Raw genomic sequence first — 19,534 nt, forward strand, 5'->3', positions numbered from 1 at the left:
GCACAGCGTTGGTTTGATCGATTTCGTTCTTGGTGTAGAGCAAAGCGTTGTACTATAGGTGGACCGCAATGTCAAAATTGCTGTTCGGCCATTGCTCGTGAAAAAACAAATTTGTTTACAATACAAGTCGTATCTTTTGGTGACAAATGCATTCGTTGGCAAAATAGCTCTCGCGCTTTATTGTCGAATCATAACAGTGCAGAAGGATGTTTTAGTATATCTTTTCGCCTTTCTTTGCAAGCGAGTTGACATTGAAATCATAACCACACACCCAAACAAAAAGTAAATAATGCTGAAAGTTACGTCTCGCTACACGTCTCACGTCATGTCCTGAAAGTGTCAAGAACGAAACACCTATAGTTCAGCATCTTGGTGTAGAGTAGCTGTCGAAGATATACCCTGTACTAGTAGGCCAATCGTCGTGGAAGCCGATAAAATCGTTGAAATCATCCAAGTAGATCGGCATGTGAGCACTCGCTCGATTGGCCAGGAACTGGGTTAGACAATAAAACCGTTTGGAACCATTTGCAGAAGATTGGATTCCAAAAAAATCTGGATGTATGGGTGCCACACGAGTTGACGCAAAAAAAATCTTTTAGACCGAATCAACGCCTGCGATGCACTGCTGAAACGAAACGAACTCGACCCATTTTTGAAGAAGATGGTGACTGGTGATGAAAAGTGGATCACGTACAACAACCTAAAGCGAAAAAAGTCGTGGTCGAAGCGCGGTGACCCGGCCTAAAACATCGCCAGGCCCGGATTGACGGCCAGGAAGGTTGTGTTGTGTGTGAAGGCTGTGTGTTTGGTGGGATTGGAAGGGAATCATCCACTATGAGCTGCTCAACTATGGCCAGACCCTCAACTCGGTTCTCTACTGTGAGCAGCTTGACCGTTCGAAGCAGGCGATTGACCAGAAGCGGCCAGAAATGATCAATAAGAATGATGTTGTTTTCCACCAGGACAACGCTCGGCCTCACACATCTTTGATCCTCCGCCAGAAGTTACGGGAGCTCGGATGGGATGCTCTATTGCACCCACCGTATAGTCCGAACCTGGCTCCAAGTGATTATCATCTCTTCCGGTCTATGCAAAACGCTCTTGGTGATATTAAGTTGGCCTCAAAAGAGGCTTGCGAAAACTGGCTGTCTGAGTTTTCTTCAAATAAGGACGGGGTGGGGGGGGGATTGGGTCTATAAGGGGGGGATAATGAAGTTGCCTTCTAAATGGCAACAAGTTTGCGAACAAAACGGCGCATGTTTGACTTAAATTGGATAATTTTATGTATGTTAAATAAAGCGTCAAATTTCGATCAGAAATACGACATTTCTTTTTCCCCAACCCTATATAACACTGATCAGAATTAACTATACAAATACAAATACAAATATAGTGAAATTTGTGTATTATTTGAATATATCCTTCTTTTGGGAAACTGTCGCATTCGGGTAAGTGTCAATTTGGGTAGCTATCGCTTTCGGGTATTTGTTACATTCGGGTGAGTGGAATTCGGGTGAATGTCTTTCGGGTAAGTGGGTTTCGGGTAAATGTGACACAATTGAAACAGGTATGTGATTCTTAACGCTCATACTCTGATTCTATAACAATTAAAACCTTCCTTCAGAAATGTTTTTTTTGTCCTGTAGAATCAAACATGACTCCGGCTTCAACAATGATTCAATGGAATGATCAACTTCATGAGAATAGCTAACTTCAGAGGGAGCAGTAGTGAAAGAGAAAGAGACGAGATAATCTAATCGTCATTTTGTCTAAGAAATTTCTTATCTTCGATACTAAGAAAGAGATGCCTCATGCTGCTCAGTGCAAATGGGAAGCGTTAGAGATAGAAATTATAGAGAGGACTGAATGAAACAAAACGCTAGACTTGTTGCTTTCTTGTTGTTGTTTTTGTTGTTGCAATAATAACATATACTGAACAGGTGTCCATTTGTATAAATATATAAGGGGATGAAGTGATCGTTTTTTACGTTTAATGTTTTCGGAATCCACTGCAGAGTTTGAGACCAATTCATTTTCCAAATCAGTTTTATACGGGGCGTGAGAGGCTCCAATTGACATGCAATTTTGAAATACTCAACTACATCTACTATATAATAAGGACTAGACTAGAATCAGACTGTAAAAACACATTCCGAAATGCTAGATGTAATACCAATACGTGAGTTGAAAAACATCGAGATTTTGTCTAAATCTAGAAAAGCTTACTAAAAAAGAAAGAAGATAGTCTAATGTATGCATGTAATCGAAACTAGTGAAACTAATGAAGATAGTAGGAATCTGTTGAAAGCGTTCAGTGTAAGGTGGGGGTAATACATACTTATAAAAATGGACACAATTCGTGCTTCGCAATATTATTACTGGTGCGGACTAATTTGGTTGGAAATCGACAACACGGGATTTATTTACTATTATTTACTGTTACTAAATGTCGCAAAACTACGTAGTATTGCTTTTTTTTTTGTACAAAAATAGGAGAATTGAAAAAAAAACAAAAAAATTAATCGACAGGAATAAACATGGAGAAAAGAATAGCACAATTCAAAAAATTAAAGGGTGTTATCAAAGATAACTTTCTTCTTCAGAATAATGACATTGGATGTAACAAACGAAACAAAAATAAATCAGTAAAAAAACTGAAATGAACAAAACAATGTTTGCTCTGTGATATAGTGAGAGATTGTATATTGAAAGGAAATTTCTTCAACTGATTGCACTTACGAGAGGTCTTCCCCAGTACCAAGATTTGACTCGTTGCGTTAAACCACCTAAATGTGATCGTAATCCATCTAAGTAGCTCCCCTGGAAGATTTTTGTACACACACACATATATGGATAGCACCAATAAAATTTGTTGAGAGATCGCTAATGGATTTGTTTTTTTTTTGTATTGAGTGGATGAAAACAAAATCAAACAAAACGGGTTCTACAACTATAGCAAAACGGGACACTAATTGTCGGAAACTACGAATAAATTCGCTAGAGTTGATTGTTTCTTTTTCTATTCGAAAAACAATGTATCCTATTCTAGCCTAATGACGGGAATATTCTATTTCTAGCTTCCAAACGATCAAGATTCCTAAACTTCTAAAAAAACAAGAAATTTGGATTAGTGAGTCTATGTATAGGAAAGTTTTCGCTAATTTGGTCTACTTCATTCACACCATCTTCCAACACCATGTTCTGTGAGCCTATCCTATCTTCATGTCATGTGTATTTTGCTGCTATTGATTTTCTAAGAGCCGTGAACGCTAAATCTTTGAATTTCGTACTTCGCACGATGGTTATCAACCTACCCTAATGTATAGTTAAGCCTTCGGTCCCTAGTACTGAACTGTACGTACGAACTTAGAGTTTTTAAATTGTTGACATGAACTTAAATAATCGTGTATATCGAACGAAAAAGAATGATTACCAATCAAATCATATCGTTGGCACAAAGCACTTGCAAAGCACGAATCAGTTTGCTTACCTGGTCCTGGCGGTGAAATGATGCGTGAAATGAATAATGATAAAGTGTTATATCAATATTTAATTCTCGAACAACATTATACATTTTGGGAAGAAATATATTGAAAAAGAAAGTGATTATTTAATGGTTAAAAATCGATTTCATTTTTCGGCATATTCTTTCTTAAGTACAATACACTCTTGTCATCGATTCTTCGATTGTAGTATGCTATCCCCAAAGTGGTTCCCCGAATGGAAAACGCTTTGATTCGATAACGTTCTCTTTGATAACATCGCTGGCGAGGAAACATGCATTGCGGGAGGCGATCTGGCGTAGTGGTAACATCCATGCCTCTCACGCTGAAGGTCACGAGTTCAATTCTCACTCCCGACATTCTTCCAAAAGTGGAAGTAAAAGTGACGAACCAGCCAAATGAGTTGAAAATCACTATAATATAATACAGATAAAAAAAACATGCATTGCGATGGTGATATTTCTTTTGACGTAGGATTACGTCTTTCGGGAACATATTGGGGTACAAATTGAAAATCGAAAATCGAGCACATCGTGGAAATTGTTCAATTTCTAACGCTTATTGCTCAGTCATTTCATGATGGATTGATGAGATTTTTGCGTCAATCGATTACGGCACTCCATAACAATTTTTTATATTGAAGAAAATAATATTTTTCATGAAATTAACTATCGAACAATTGAAAAATCTCAACCCCTATCCCAAAGGAAATACCCACTTTTGATTGGCCGAAATTGACGACACATGCGGCGGGTCCCTAACAGAGACATCAAAACCAAGCTGCCTGGGGGAAATTGACATTGCAAATACATGAATGAAATGGGAGCTTTTGTTCCTACCGAAATGTATTCCCTAACAGAGACATCAAAACCAAGCTGCCTGGGGGAAATCGATATTGCAATACATGAAAGTAGGGGGAGCTTTTTTCCCACCGAAATGTATTCCTTAACAGAGATTTCAAATCAAGGTGTCTGGGGAAATCGACATTGCAAATATATGCATGTCCGGGGCATTTTTATATTGCAAGTAAGGTGAGTGATACGATAAATTCTAGCAAATAAAATATTAATTTGGAACTTGAATGTTGGTTGCTTCGTGAAATTTCATATTTCAATTTCAATCGTTCATTGTGGAAAATTGAGCACAAGTGTGAGTATGAAATTATTGTGCACGGTAAACGGGCAGGTTTACCTTAAGGAGTGCCTACAGAAGCGCTTACTACCACTATTGAAGCAGCACGAGGGCCGGATCTCGCTTCGTGCCACTATTCAAAGGACGTGTTGGAGTGGTACGAAGCCAACGGGGTCACCTTCGTGCCAAAGGAAATGAACCCGCCCAACGCGCCGGAGCTTCGCTCAATAGATAAATATTGGGCGATTATGAAGCAGGCCCTCCGGAAGAACCCAAAAGTTGTCAAATCGGAGCCGGACTTCAAGAGAAAATGGATTTCTGTTCAAAAAAAACTACAACCTGACGTTGTACAGAACCTTATGGACGGGGTAAAGAGGAAGCGGGCTTGGGCTCGAAGTATGAATAAAAAGAAAATGCCAAAAGTTGTTTAATAGTTTTTATTTTACTGTCTAAAATTTTCAAAAGGATCGGTCTACTGGGCGAATTTCTACAGCGTTTTTTCCGTGATGCAATTTGATGTGACACACCCTTTATTTATTTCACGTATCCACGTGGACGTGGACAACGGTTCATCTGTACCTGATGTCATCATCACATCTCGTCACAATTTTCATTGTCAGCCTAGTGAATGTGATGGTGTAACTAAAACTTGTGACCACTTGTTTTGTAATGACCAAACTTGCGAAACGGCTCCACCTAATTTTATGACCACTAATTTTTCAACGATCAAAAAAATCGGAAAGATTGAAAAGAAAAGATCGATTTTTGCGATTTTTTGGAGTACAAAGAATCGATGCAAAAAATCGAAAAAAAAAGAAAAGATCGATCTTCTAAATATCGATCCAAGATCGCCCAATCCTAGTCTAACAGGCACACCGATCGATCCATATAATCTTAAAAATTTGAATATGTACTAGAGGAAATGAAACTTAAATTTCATGCGAAACGTCCTGCTGGAGTAACGGTATTTGGCTTGGTGACGTCTAGTGGTTTGAAAAGTTCCTATCCTCGGCGAATTTTTCTTCTGATTGTCACATTACATTATTAACTACAGCATGACGAGGTTGTCATAGTCAAGATTCATGGCCAACCTGTAGCCTGGATCTCAACCCTCTGGATTATTCGATCTGGACATATTTTGAAGCACATAACTGGCTATATAGGGTTTTCAATAAGTTCGAATACATCTTTTCATCGTTGTGTAGGTGCGCACCATGTGCATTCTGTGTATTGGTATTGGTGTCAGCTTCAGCGTCGTACAGCGTGGCGCATAAGTCACGCAACGCTCTCTGAAGGAAAAAAAAACGATCGCGCTGCAACTATCGAGCGTGTTGGTTGCTAAGTTGTTCAGTTGTTCGACTGCCGTCGTAGAGGTAATCAGGGTTGTCACATCTAAATCTGTAAAATTTTCTGAAAAAAAAACTGTATATCTGTAGTATTAGCAAAAAAATCTGTATAAAAAATCTATATAAAAAATGGGTGGGTTATAACTATGATATAACCACAAGGTTGACGTAGAACTACCTTAGCTTAGCAATCATTTGTTTGTATTGATTGAGTTTTTGACTGAATGAAACAATTTTCGAATTCAACTGAATTCAATTTAACTGCTGTGTGAGTAAAAAGACTGAATAAATGCCATGTAAGGTCAATTCATACATTGTGATAGATTATGTTCTCCGTTACAAGTAAATTCAATGACAGTCCTTTAACGGTTGTTATGATTCCTAGGACAAAATATATGAACGGAAGAATTATCAAACGATTATTTTATTTTCAATCAATAGACGTTATCGCAGCGAATTGCGAATCAAATTGTATGCGTAGAAATTCAGTGAGTAGAGGATATGAAGGCATATCCTTCAATGTAATCTTGAATAACCGAGCCAAAGCGTTGTGTTCGTAGTTGCTTTTGTAATCCGTGTTAGGAGAACGCTTTTTGGAGTGCAAAACAAAACATGCGGGTGCAGAAGTATTCCCGGCTTGCATGAACCAACAACTTCAACTTTTACTTTTACAGATGCTTTAAACTTGAGTGTTCATTCGCCTCTAGTGTCTGTACGATTTTCCCAGGTTCTTAAGTCTAGAAGGCCGTGTTAAGGAAACATATTCTAGACTGTACAAAGGCAGTCGAGTATAAAAGTGCTCGCATTTTGCATTAATTTGCAAAGCCGATTTCTCCAGACATCTTGCCAATTTCCACACGCTCCATGGATTTGAAGTCTTTGTTAGGGAAACACATTTCAGTCGGAACAAAAATACCCCCAACTTGCATGTATTTGCAATGTCGATTTCCCCTAGGCACCTTAGTTTCGAAATCTCTTTTAGGGAACACATTTCAGTGGGAACAAAAGCTCTCCCTACTTTCATGTATTTGCAATGCTGATTTCTCCAACGCTGCTTGGTTTTGAAGTCTGTGTTAGGGAACATATTTCGGTGAGAACAAAAGTCCCCCTACTGCCATGTATTTGGAATGCCGATTTCCCCAAGGCTGCTTGGTTTTGATGGCTGTTCTGGGGAAACTGTAAATCGGGCCAATCAAAACGAGGCAGTTAGGGCGTTTAGATAACACTTAACATTTTACAATTATTCAATTGTTTATCTAATGAAAAATAACATTTTATTAATTGCACTAGATGCGTAGAAATATTCCCTATCGATCGATGCAAACATCTTCCCGATCCAGTATGAAATGTTTGAGTTATAAGCATTCGAAATCTTGCATTTTTCCTGCATGTTCTGTGTTTAGGTTTTCATTTTACCCCCTATATATTCCGGTTAGACGTAGTCCCACGTCAAAAAAAATAAGGGACAATTGAAAATAAATGAAAATAAAGGTTTATCCGCATTTTGAATTTATTTTTCTTATTTTTGCGTTGTTAATAATGGTGGAAAATTTCCATCATAGAATTGAATGCCCAAAAATCAAGTTCACTTAAGTTTATCTGGACCTTGATATTGATTACCAATATAGAAAAAATCATGCAAAGAAAGGTTAAAGTCGTATCAATCCAACAAAATAAATCACTAAAAGGTTTTTCTCATAATACTCTGAATTGTATGATTTGCCTTCAAACTTTTCATCAATTTCATCCTTGAAGCTCCTCCTTGAGCCGATACTTAGTTTTTGGCTTTCAAAATAGAATCTGTAGGTGTGGGTAAAGCGAAAAAATCGCTCCACACACGTTGATGAATGATACCAAAAAATGTCTTACAAACGACCTTAGCAATGGATACAAACATTTCTTATCACGCCTGGGACTAAGTTATATCTGAGTCACTCAATTTTTGTCCCATAAGATTCGTCTGAATGCCTGAATTCGTTATCCAAGCCTTGCCTATTACCTACTTCAACGAATTGAGGAACTTGGTGCATCAAATCATAATGGTTTGGTAGCTTGACGGAATTGTGAGGGTTTATCAAGGCCGCAGTTCTGAAACTTGGATCGCTGAAATCAAATCGCTTTGAAATCTGTTTCACGAGTTCACTATAGAAGTTCCGACAAACAGATTCGAAGGTCAGTTTTCTAGCTGCATCCAATCCTTTTCCAGCTTTTTCTTCATCGATATCAACGTAAACATCCTCAGGCTTCTTCAGAAAGTCTTCAAAATATTTCACATCAAGGTTAGCATCAGCGAGTTGTTGCCTGCAGCTCTCCAAAAAAAGTTACCCAAAATGATCAACAATAACATTCTTGTCTCATTATAAAGTTCGCAAAAAAAAAAGAACTGTCTGATTAAAAATCGCAATTGACGTTATTGATGAGCAGTAGAACAAAGTTTACGAACAACATAATCGGTTAAGTGAGGATCGAATTTAAATGAGTTAATATACGACTGGCGGATTGATTATGATAATACTTAACTTGGAACGAAAAGAATAGTTTAGGCTCTTCAAATCGCTCAAGATTTCGCTTCACAACTGCCTCCAATGAAAGCCATCTCGTTGCGTTGCGTATATCATTTTTATAAATCCAGGTATCTATGCAAGTACTTAAAATTTAGTTTCAAAAAATCTGTAAATTCAGTATTTTTGCTGAAAATCTGTAACTCTATATATACACATATATATACACAGGCAACTTCATTACGGGAATCGAACCTGAACCCCCGGCATGATAGTGTGGGATGCTAACCTCTCGGCCACAGAGCACTTCTCATGTTTCCCAAAACTTCGATGCAGTTTTTTGCAATTCAATATACTATTTTTCTACCTAACTAGCCAAACATTTTACAAAAAAAGTATTTTTCAATGTTTTTTACTAAAACTAAAACAGACCGAAAAGTAAAAACATTTTTTTCGATGCGAGTATAATGGACATGTAGTGGGGGTAATATGGACAGCTTTTTAATAAATGAAGCGTAGAGGTTTATCGATCGCGAGAGGAATAATTTTATTCAACCAAGGTCTGAACTCATCACGAATGTCCGTTAAATGATGAAAAAATCGAATTAATCCACCTAAAAGTGATATCGTGCTTTTCAGCAGTATAAACGGACAGACCCTCAACTATTTTGCTTTTGGTTCCAGTCAGCTTCTAAACAGTCTACATTTGACGATTTGATTTCCATTTATAGACGCATAGACGAATAGACGAATAGACGAATTGAATTTTGATATTAAACAACTCAAAATGCTCAATATCGAAGCAGCTAAACTAACATGCTCACGTGGAATCATGTATGATTTTCGGTTTTTGTTTCCCTTTTCTACTTTTTATCAGTATTAATTGCCATAGGGTGGCTTAAATATAATAGAATAACATGTACAAGGTGTTCTCATTAACAGAAATCGGGAATTCAAAATGTAACTATACAAATCAACCACCTGTCCATATTACCCCCACTGTCCGTATTACCTGCGGTTCCCCTAAGTGGAAAAATACCAAGTGCAATGAACTATTGTACTTCCGAATCACCGGGCTCTTAGAATTGGGCGATAATTGTCATGTAACTCCGAAGGGAAAATATCTCCTATATAGACATGACTCTCAGAATAACTCAGAATGATTGTTCATGAATCGAATATTTCACCTGGGTTTCTATCCTTACTCACGGTATAGTTCTCAGCTTATCGCTGTCAAAGTCAAAGAAAAATATAAAAGGCCGCATTTAAAGCAATCGGCGGATGAAGGGTGAGTCGATAATGGTTGCGACACTTTCAAATTTGCGTAAGTGTTTTTATACTTGACCGAAATTAACTAAATTTCGCCCAGTTTCTCATTAGAGTGTTTATATCCACTCAGATTTGTAGGCAGTGAGATTCCGGTCGCTATGGAAGAAAATCAGCAAACTGTTTATTCTATTCACCCAAATTCAGAAACATTTGAAAACTGATGAATGTACAACATTCGGCCATCTCAAGGGTCCTCCAAAGGTTCCAGGAACGGATGACTGAACATTTCGACGTGGGACTTGGCCAAACAATTTTGCACAATATCAGTATTGGTCCCCGCTCACAAAAATATTTACTGTATAAGAAGAACATAGTCAGAAAATCGACTAGAAAGTAGTTACATATCGTAAAACATCCGAAAATAAACTATTTTTTATAGTTCCTTATTTTATAACGGTCAGTCCTAGTGAACAACGTTTTTTTTAACGAAAAGCTCAACGCCATTTCCGAGGGACCGACACGTGGCTCACCGTGTTAAACAGATGTAGGGAAAGGAATATTTCACGGTTAAAAACAAGTATGCAGAGGATGGCTGTATCAAACCGAAGAAGCTGTCGAGACCACTCCGAAGTACTTGATTTTTCAGACCATATGTGGTATACGAAGTGATTTATTCGTGACCAAAGCCACCATAATTGGTGAGATCTGTAATAGTGAGTGCCTTCAAAAACGGAAAAAACTTTGATGTGAAAACATGAGGATGAGTACTGTGTCAGCTTTACGTAGACTGATTTCTTGGATCCCACTTCGACCAGGAACGTATCATTCCCGGGCCCATTTTCCACGATCATTTTGGTCATCCATGTCTTAAGATCTTCGAGTCGTGAATAGTATCGCTCGTCAGCCCGTTTCTGCATGGTGAACATTACCGAGGATACCTGAATGGCCTAGTATCCAAATAAATCTGGAGTGCGCCAGCGAGCATTAGTTGTATCCACGAGTAGATCGGTCTCTCCCAATCTAGTGTTGTCATCACGCTGATCGAGTCAGATAGCACCAGAATTGAGCCACCTGGTAGTGAGGGTTGGTTGCTGTCCAAGTACCGGATGGTATGGTCTACGTACCGAGTGTTCAGTTGTACCGTGACAGTTTTCCGGACGACTACGAGTTCGTATCGGAGGGAGATGCTGACCGGCAGTTCCTTGAATAGGGCAGTTAGCCTCGGCTCGGTGACACACTCTATTCATAAAATAGGATCAGAATGGGCATCATTCTTGGCATGCGCTGCATCCCCATGGGGTGGACAGGAGAAAATTGGGACTGTGGAAGAGAACTCATTCAGCAAGGAGTTTTCTAATGGGAGCTCCAGTTTCCCTTGTTCTCGATTTTTGGTTTCTGGCGACTACTTGAAATGATCAAACGCTCAGGAAGCCTTTGAGGATCGTTTACATTCAGGCTCGATTATACGATTTCCAGTACAATTAACATGGACACATCATCTAGAACTGCAAGCTGTTCGGATTATCTTCTTACACTCGTTTCGAGCCGTTCGGTAGCTCATTTTTTGTCGGGGTTCATAGTGTGTGGTATTGAACCCCCAAAAAATGAGCTACAAAATTCTACCGAACGGCTGAGCGTTTGATGTGGTCGCCCATAAATGTGTGGCGTTTGTGTGGTCGCCCATAAATCCTTCCCTCTCGATTCCACTACTGCTTTTCTTCAGGAGATGACCAAGAAACAGTTCTCCCGCCAGAGATAGTACTGCTCCCTGGTCGCTTTTAGTAATCATTCCAAAAACTACCCGTAGACCCATAGTTTCCGGAAATGATACAGAAATTCGTCGTCGTAATTGTGATAAGCTGCCCGTCCACTTGGTCGTCCAACCACAGTGGACGTCCAATGAGGACCCGAAGGTTTTTCATCGACCAGGATGATGTTGGGGTAGTGGTCGCTCCTCATTGGGTTGGTAAGCGTTGGAGGTAGTCTAACGGAAGCAGTTCTGTTGTTTTCTAAAACCTAAAACCCCAGATGAATTTTATGGAATTTTGAACGTATCCAAGTATCACGGTATCAAACTTCGAATCAACATTGGTTTGTTTCCTTTTGCTGTAACGCTAATTTCATCCATATTTTTTTTTATAGTAGCTATATTTACAGCTACTAGGATTTTTTAGAATTTCATTATTTGTTCATTCTTACCGAGTCGTAATCCGCCCTCGATAGCTGAGTCTCGCTGCCTCTCCTAGGTCGTGACGGATCATTGTAATCCTGTAAGAAAAATTTATGAAAAAACAGAACGGGTGATCTGATTAGTTCGACGATCCATTGAGTTGTTGACCATAGCAAAATTTTTGAGTTTAGAAAATGAAATCAGTTTCGGAGACCGATCTGTTGATGTTTTGTATGTTTTTTTCGGCGACAAATAAGTGTGTTTCTATGGTTTTCCAAAATATTTCCATCAAAACTATAATTCTTATCTATTACAGAATCCACAAAAAACATCAAAATGTTTCTACCTATCCATATATAGATTGTGAACAGTGTAGTCCTAAGTGTGTTCGCATATGAGCTCAGACTTGAAATGTGTGACTGTGATTAGTGTGTACCGAAGTTAGCTCTCTTGACTCGATATTCAACAACCTCCCAAATGTTGCTTAAGGTGTGTAGGTGTGGAATTTCAGGGATGCGGCCCAAAATAGACACGTTTGGTTGAGTTTTGTTTTCTCAGTAAATCACCTTGTTCTTCAACTGTTTGACTACATCGCTAGAGGACGAGGATATTTTGTGACGATTCGGGTGATGCAAAGGGTTCAAACCGAGAACTCCACCAGACGGGGGCGAGGAGGCGGTGGCACCAAAGCCCAACCCACGGTTCGGTGTCCCGGAACCAAGGTCAGCCAGATGACTGTGCGATGCGTTCAGATGACGCGATGAGTGGTGTAGAATTGGTCCGGCCGACATGGGGCGATACGGCAGTGGTGCCGGTGGGCTGCGATGATCGATTTTGGGTCACAATTTTGGGCAAGATTTCGATTTATGTGTGTTCCCGACCGAAGATCAAAATGGAAACAAATGGTGGGTAAATCTAATTAGCTCAAAAAAAGAACAATTTTCAGATTAGCTGGGAGTACCGATTGCGAATGTCCGGAACAGTTCCTGCTGCAGCCTTTGTCGCCACCAACCCGCCGCCAGAGTCATCCAAGGCATTACGGCCAGTGGCCGCGATTACTTCCAGATCCGTGTCGGACACCTGTAAATTAAATGGGACGGGACGCACTCTCAAAATTTGGTGGAAAGTTTGTTCTTGCGATGGAGACTCTTTGTCGGGGCGAGGACTTCGATGCGAGTATTGAACTTGTACAGTGCATTTGATTGGGCCAAATATGCGACACTACTTCTACTGATTTACACAAAACAAAAGATATAAACGAAGAAAAATGAAACGCATTCCCATTCCTCCTAGGCATACAAGAATACTTTCCTTGAAGTGAATAAGAGCAGATCGTGTGTTGGAGCATTTTATTCTACACAGAATCAGAATTTCAATTATATACATTCATATGATCGGAAGTGAATATCCAGAGCAAAACGACAGCAACAGCAGCCAGAAGATTAAAATTTCTACTCTAGAAAAGACTATCAAAAATTAGGAACTCCTTCGATACCAGCCAGGAGAACACAGCAATTGCACAATTGAAGAAAAAGTTAAGATTTAGAAGTGAGCGGATAGGAAAATATTAAAAAAGTGATTGAAGAGCATTAAACGAGCAGAGAGTGAGAGCATTATTTACCTACACGAAGCTGTGGCATTGCGGCATCCGGAATAAACACTTCCGTTCAAGCTTCCGATGGCTGGGAAGGCACGTGCCACCAGCGAGCGTTTTCGGGAGATGGTGGGGCCTTTCCGCCAATGTAGTCAGAACGGAAGTGTTCTATCCGAATGTTTAGATCTATTACGTAATTAGTGATATTTGACAGTGTGTGTGGTTGTGTATGGACTAAGTGTTAGATTCTACTGTGATCAAGCTGTGCGTGTTCTAAAGCTATGGTTATAAAATTGTGATCTACCAGTGCTTACCAAGACTAGTGCTGAAATTATGGGCTTAACCTCATTGTAATTTTATATTGTAGTAACATAAATTGAACGCTTCTCAAACGCTAATCGTATAACAATGCTCCAAATAAAGTTTGTTCCCCAGTAATGATTTATTCCGATTCAATTGACTAACGACCTAGTATGATTCAAAATCTCATACGTATCCCTAGAAATTGTATACTGCAATTTATTGATCATAAATTCATATTTCGCCACTTTTTATTCACGAAAACAGTGGAGGCGATCAGGCGTAGTGGTAATATCCATACCTCTCACGCAGAGATCACGAGCTCAATTCTCACTTCCGACATTCTTCAAAAAAATGAAAGTAAAAGTGACGAACCAGCCGAAATGTGTTTCGCTTGAATGTAATTTTTAATTCCAAGGGGAACTGGCAGAATATTTTTCAGCAACGATAACATCTTTCCAGATTCTTCTCGATGCTGGATAACAAACCAAACTAAAAGAGTTCCGCGCGTGTGTATGTGTATGTGGCGGCTGCTCCGATGCCTCAAACGGAACCGTTTTTCGATACTGGTACTTTCTTGGTCGCTTTTTCAGTGGCATCACTCTCCTCCTGATGGATTCCCTTCTCGCCAAACGTGCACAAACAGTCTCTTGGTGACACCGTTCATCAGCGCTTTCATGATGAACTTCACCGCCAGCTTCACCACAACAGCGACAACAATCTCCAATCGCTGTTCAATTATACCTGAGTGTATTTCCGAGCGGCGCTCGTTTATATACCGATTGGTGATTTAAATAGCCTGTTTTGAAAGCAAATTGAAGGCTATTGAAACAAGTTTTTGGATCAAAAAGGTGACATGTATATAACGCGTAGACATTTTATCTTTCGAATGAAGTGTTTATCATACCATTTCGTTCGGTTGTTTGGGAGCTATTAACGCTCAAAATCTCGGTCTCCAGCGTAACGCTTTCGTTTTCGAAACTTTGATTTTACACCCCGGTATAGAAATGAAAGACGTAGTCCTACGTCAAAAAATCCCGAAAATCCCGAATTACACCATTATTCCGATCGAGCAGACGACATAACGCTACATAATCGCGCACATCGCTTTCCGCCCGTGGCTTCATGTAGGGGTAATGGGGGGAAAGCGGTCACCTGCTTGTTTGGTAGTATAACTATTGTAAAGTGACCAGATGGTCAGAGGTCTAACGCGGGACATCAGAAACAAAACGTTATGTGTATACGTTATGTTAAAATAAACCATAGTTTAGCAAGTCTCATTTATTCGTGAGACTGTTAACATGTGTCCTTGCAATTAAACCTGATCTGTATTATTTCTTTCTGAGTATCGTCACTCAGTTGTGATTTTTCGATGGTTTAGATTTTGTTTACGGCTGAAAATCACTCGCTCATTCAGAGCATTTAAGTCTGGCAAACACGATTCAAATTCTACAATTTTCTTCAAATTACCGAAAATGCTCTAAAATTCCAATCCATTTTTCATTGATTTTAGTGGTAACGTATGCATTAAAAAATGGACTATTTTCGGATGGCGATGAAAAAAAACTACAAAAAATTATTTATTGAAACGAATTTTCCTTAAATATAGGAGTAGATTCGGGTGCTGGTGAATAACTTCTTTCCGGCGAAAGCAGTGAAAAACTTCTTTTCGTGCTCATAATGGAAGACAAGACCGCTCTTCTTTCGAGTCATATGGTGAACGGGGAACGAGTACGAAGTGCTTGCCGAAAGTTGCGAAGGTGATGTGGTATTCATGCCGAACCTGGGATCAGCCCATTATGCCAAAAGATCACTGGAGAATGGATCATGGATCGGCTGGAGATACATTTTGTCGCGAAGACCGCCAGGCTTCCCAACATCCCCCAGTTGCGACCGATAGAAAATTTTCGGGCGAATGGTCAAAATGGAGAGATAGCTGACTGCCAAAGTCACGGAAAGGTAAAAGAACACGTCGACATACATCTTTTCATCGGCCATGATTGAGGTTCTGGCCAACTTCCCGGCGCCGCCTAGCGCTTCATTTGCGATACTCCGTCAAACAACCCTGCCTCTTCCCCTCATCTCACCCTCGCACACCCTCGACAGCTAGTCGAACACCAGATGCTATCCCTGGTCATTTTGCACAATGCTACAGTGCGTGAGGTAACCTTCGGTTGAAACAATGATACCTTATATCCATATCCCTAACCTGACCCGTCCCACAAAAATTCTTGCCCCTCTAACCTCGAGTAAACCGCGAGTAATCGGTCGAATCCTACTAAGCATAGATTTAAGTTGAATTTTGTATAAACAAATCTTGAATTGGCGGCTCCACAAAGCTTATGTGATTGAGCTTTACAAATAAATGAACTGGAAAAAAAACCTCTTCCTGCCTCTTCCGGTCCAGTATACACTAGTTCTTCCGGCTTATTTGACACGTGTAGCCCTGACCGAGCTAGGGGACCAAAGATGAACTTTTCGTCTGACTCACGTTGATCCCTGAGGATCAATAGGGAAATTTAAAAAAAATCATTTTCCAATTTTGTTTGTGTCGTTCCCAGTTGACACTCTCTGAACAAAAAGTCCACTATCGGTGCGATGAAACCTGCTCTCTTGGAGGCACTCTTGAACAGTCTGCCAAATAAAAGTTTTATTTTGAGGTTTATTTTTTAAGAAAATCAACATGATAAAATTGTAATATTGAAATATATTGATTTCGCGGGACATTTTCGTTCCTTTTGCCAAATGCGGGACGTTTCGCGGGACGTAATCTTACGAGGGACATTTTGTTGAAATGCGGGACTGTCCCGCGTAACGTCTGGACGTCTGGTCACTTTAAACTATTGACTATTGACACCGTATTGATAGTCATCTTATGTTTGAAGAATTTCATGACTTTTGAGTCACCCTGTGCTTCAGTGGAGCTGTTGCATGTAAAAATATAAATAAAAACAAAAATTGCTCTCCCGGTAGTTATTCGGCCGCAGTTTTGTGCGTTTTGAATTTAAGGAATTTCTAGTGAAATTTAGCTTATTTAACCTGATATTTCCGACAAATCAACAGTTTGGACGACTGCTCACATATTATGGAGAGGCGAATAGATATTTTGTTCAATTTCAGCGATTATTTAGCATATTTCGCATTTCGTTGTTTGGGGGGCAAAGTGGTCAGTGGAGGATTACTACTGACAATGTTCAGTTTTCAAAAGGCGATATACCTTAACACCTTCTGCTACTAGAGGGATCCCTTTTGTGAATTTGACCCAGGAAAAATATGCCACCCCAACCAAAACCAACCCTCATTATGAAAACCGTTATGTGTTTCCTACTACAGTTTTGTACGAATGAGAAAATTTTAATTACGACTCTAGGTGAATAGGTCTGGCTGATTTCATACATGTACCTACTATTTAAATAATGATTTAAACAAATTTGGCCAAGAAAACACGCATTAATCTATCCCTTCTAGCGTGAAATGTGCGAGTGACCACTGTGCCCCCCACAGTTGATCACTTTACCTCCTCACTAAAAAAAATGTTCGATTTTTCAACTTATTTTTCCTAATAATGAAAAATTTGGGGTAGGGCGGGGCTACTTGGTCATAGGGGTAAGTTGGTTAGTGACGATATCTTGGAATCTGAGCGTCCAAAAACTTAGCGTTCTAGATGAGAAATAGCGAATTGCTGATGCAATGAAATAAGCAAATTGGAAATTTTCTTTTTAATAAGCAGGTTTAAAAAATACGAACATGATGGCCTATTTTTCCAAAAATCATTCACTGTTTGCGCATTATAAAATTGGTTCTGAAAATGGTAAATAATCATGAAAAAATCGGTTCTAACGTAAAACAAAAGTTTCATGTATGTATTAGTTTTAAATGTTGATGGAAATCGCTTTTAAAATTATTTTTATTGAATTTTCATGAATATTCTTTTTTCGTATATAGAGGGGCTAGTTGCGCGTTTGAGAGCAACGCATATAAAATTTTCAGGTATACTGCGTTTCGTTACGCAAGCTATAAACAAATATAGAGAGCTTATGTTTTACTGCTAAACCCAGTGTATTTGAAACGAGACAATCTGATACCAACCACCGCACAAACCACTTGCAATATAATTGTCATATTTGTATTTTTTGCTGTTAAATTTTCATTAAATATACTAAACGCTATCATTGAATATCAGAACTCACAAAATGCATCGAGTAATATAGCTTACCTGGAGGTTATTCTAATATGCTTTGAGGCGAACGGTACAAATGTCATCAGAACAAATGCAAGCAAGAAACCGGTTATGCGCCGCAGGGATGCCAGGTGATTTTTTTTTTCGAATGTCTTCACATGGTACGCGAAAATGTCTTCAAATGTCTTCACCATAATATCGGAGGAAAGTTCATCACAGAAAAACACAAAAGCGGAACTCCATTTGTTCATTTCAGCTTTGAAGTTTTGGTTGTAACACAAACTATATCCATGAAACTAATTGTAGAAAAGGTATGTAACCGGAAAACCTCCGATATGTGAAGTGATCGTTTCAAAGACCTAGGTTAATCTATTGTATAGTATAGGCCCATCCGAATTTTCGAACGCAAATGAACTAATGTCTTCTTGAGACAATATGTATTTAGGCCGCTTCGCTTGCTGAGACTAATGCCCTATTTTTTTTTTTTTGACGATACCTTCGGCCTATTGGCCTATATAGAATTTCATGGAAATGATATCTTTTCAAAATCCCCGTTCACTATCATACTGAAATGTCTTCACATATTTCATAATTTCTTCAAAATGTATTCACAAAATCAAATGCCTTCAAAATGAAGACATGTCTTCAAACCTGGCATCTGTGGTGTGCCACAAAGTCAAAGAGAGACGAAATCGCTAGAAAAGATTGCCTGACTAATTTCCAACGACGACGAGAATTGAAAATTTTCTTTAATTTCTTTTCTCACTTGACTACATGATATTAGTTAACTGTTTTTGTTTTGATTTAATTAATTCATTTATAATAAAGGAAACTTCGAATGGAAAACCGCTTATTATTTGCTCAAAAAAGAACATGCCTATTATTGACCAACTTACCCCGTGAGTGGGGTTAGTTGGTCAATTTATTCTGAGATATAAAGACGTTAAATAGAAGAAAAATGTCAAATAAATGATTCTCTGGGTATTTTTCATTGAAAGGGTAAAAAGTAAGCTTTATTGTGGTATATAACATTCTAACGCAAAACTTCGTACTACAAAGTTATAGCCAAATTTGATGACCAGATTCCCCTCAGTTCCGCTAATACTTTTTACTTTATGTAGCGAGCTTTGTACTTTTGTAGTACGAATAGAACATTTTGTTAGCCAAAAAGAATTCGAATCGTCCAATGGCTGCTGTAAACTGCCTCAAGCAAGGTAATAATCACCGTTTCGTCACCCGAATTCAGACTGATTCTAACGCTATATGATACAAATAAATGAGATTGGAAAAACATTATTGGCAAACTAATATTCGAACTTTATTTAAAAAAAACTGCAAATTATGTATGAAACCAAAAAATCTGTAATCAGTAACTACAGTAGAATGGGGCAAACTTGGATCGATATTTAGAACATCGATCTTTTTCATTCTGATGTCCGATGTTTTGTTTATATTCAAAAAAATCGCGATTTTTTCGTTTCGATTTTTTTCGATCTTAGAAAACTTTTTTGTAGATTCGTTTTCAGCGTTTTTGTGATTT

General features: G+C 38.9%; 1 protein-coding gene across 9 annotated transcripts in view; it reads right to left on the bottom strand.

The window, feature by feature from the left end:
• The window catches only part of LOC129771049 (whirlin), a 550,739-nt gene that overhangs the window by 43,729 nt on the left and 487,476 nt on the right, over positions 1-19,534 (bottom strand). For 8 of the 9 annotated variants that reach the window (XM_055774327.1, XM_055774325.1, XM_055774333.1 and 5 more), the window contains 3 exons: positions 12,882-13,000; positions 12,487-12,739; positions 11,950-12,018 (listed from right to left, as the gene is read on the bottom strand). In XM_055774327.1, the coding sequence (XP_055630302.1) occupies positions 11,950-12,018; positions 12,487-12,739; positions 12,882-13,000 (441 nt within the window). The remainder of the gene's footprint in view (positions 1-11,949; positions 12,019-12,486; positions 12,740-12,881; positions 13,001-19,534) is intronic. The other variant, XM_055774334.1, reaches the window with a different exon arrangement.

This window comes from Toxorhynchites rutilus, chromosome 2 (genome assembly GCF_029784135.1).
Source record: "Toxorhynchites rutilus septentrionalis strain SRP chromosome 2, ASM2978413v1, whole genome shotgun sequence".
Lineage (NCBI taxonomy): Eukaryota > Metazoa > Arthropoda > Insecta > Diptera > Culicidae > Toxorhynchites > Toxorhynchites rutilus.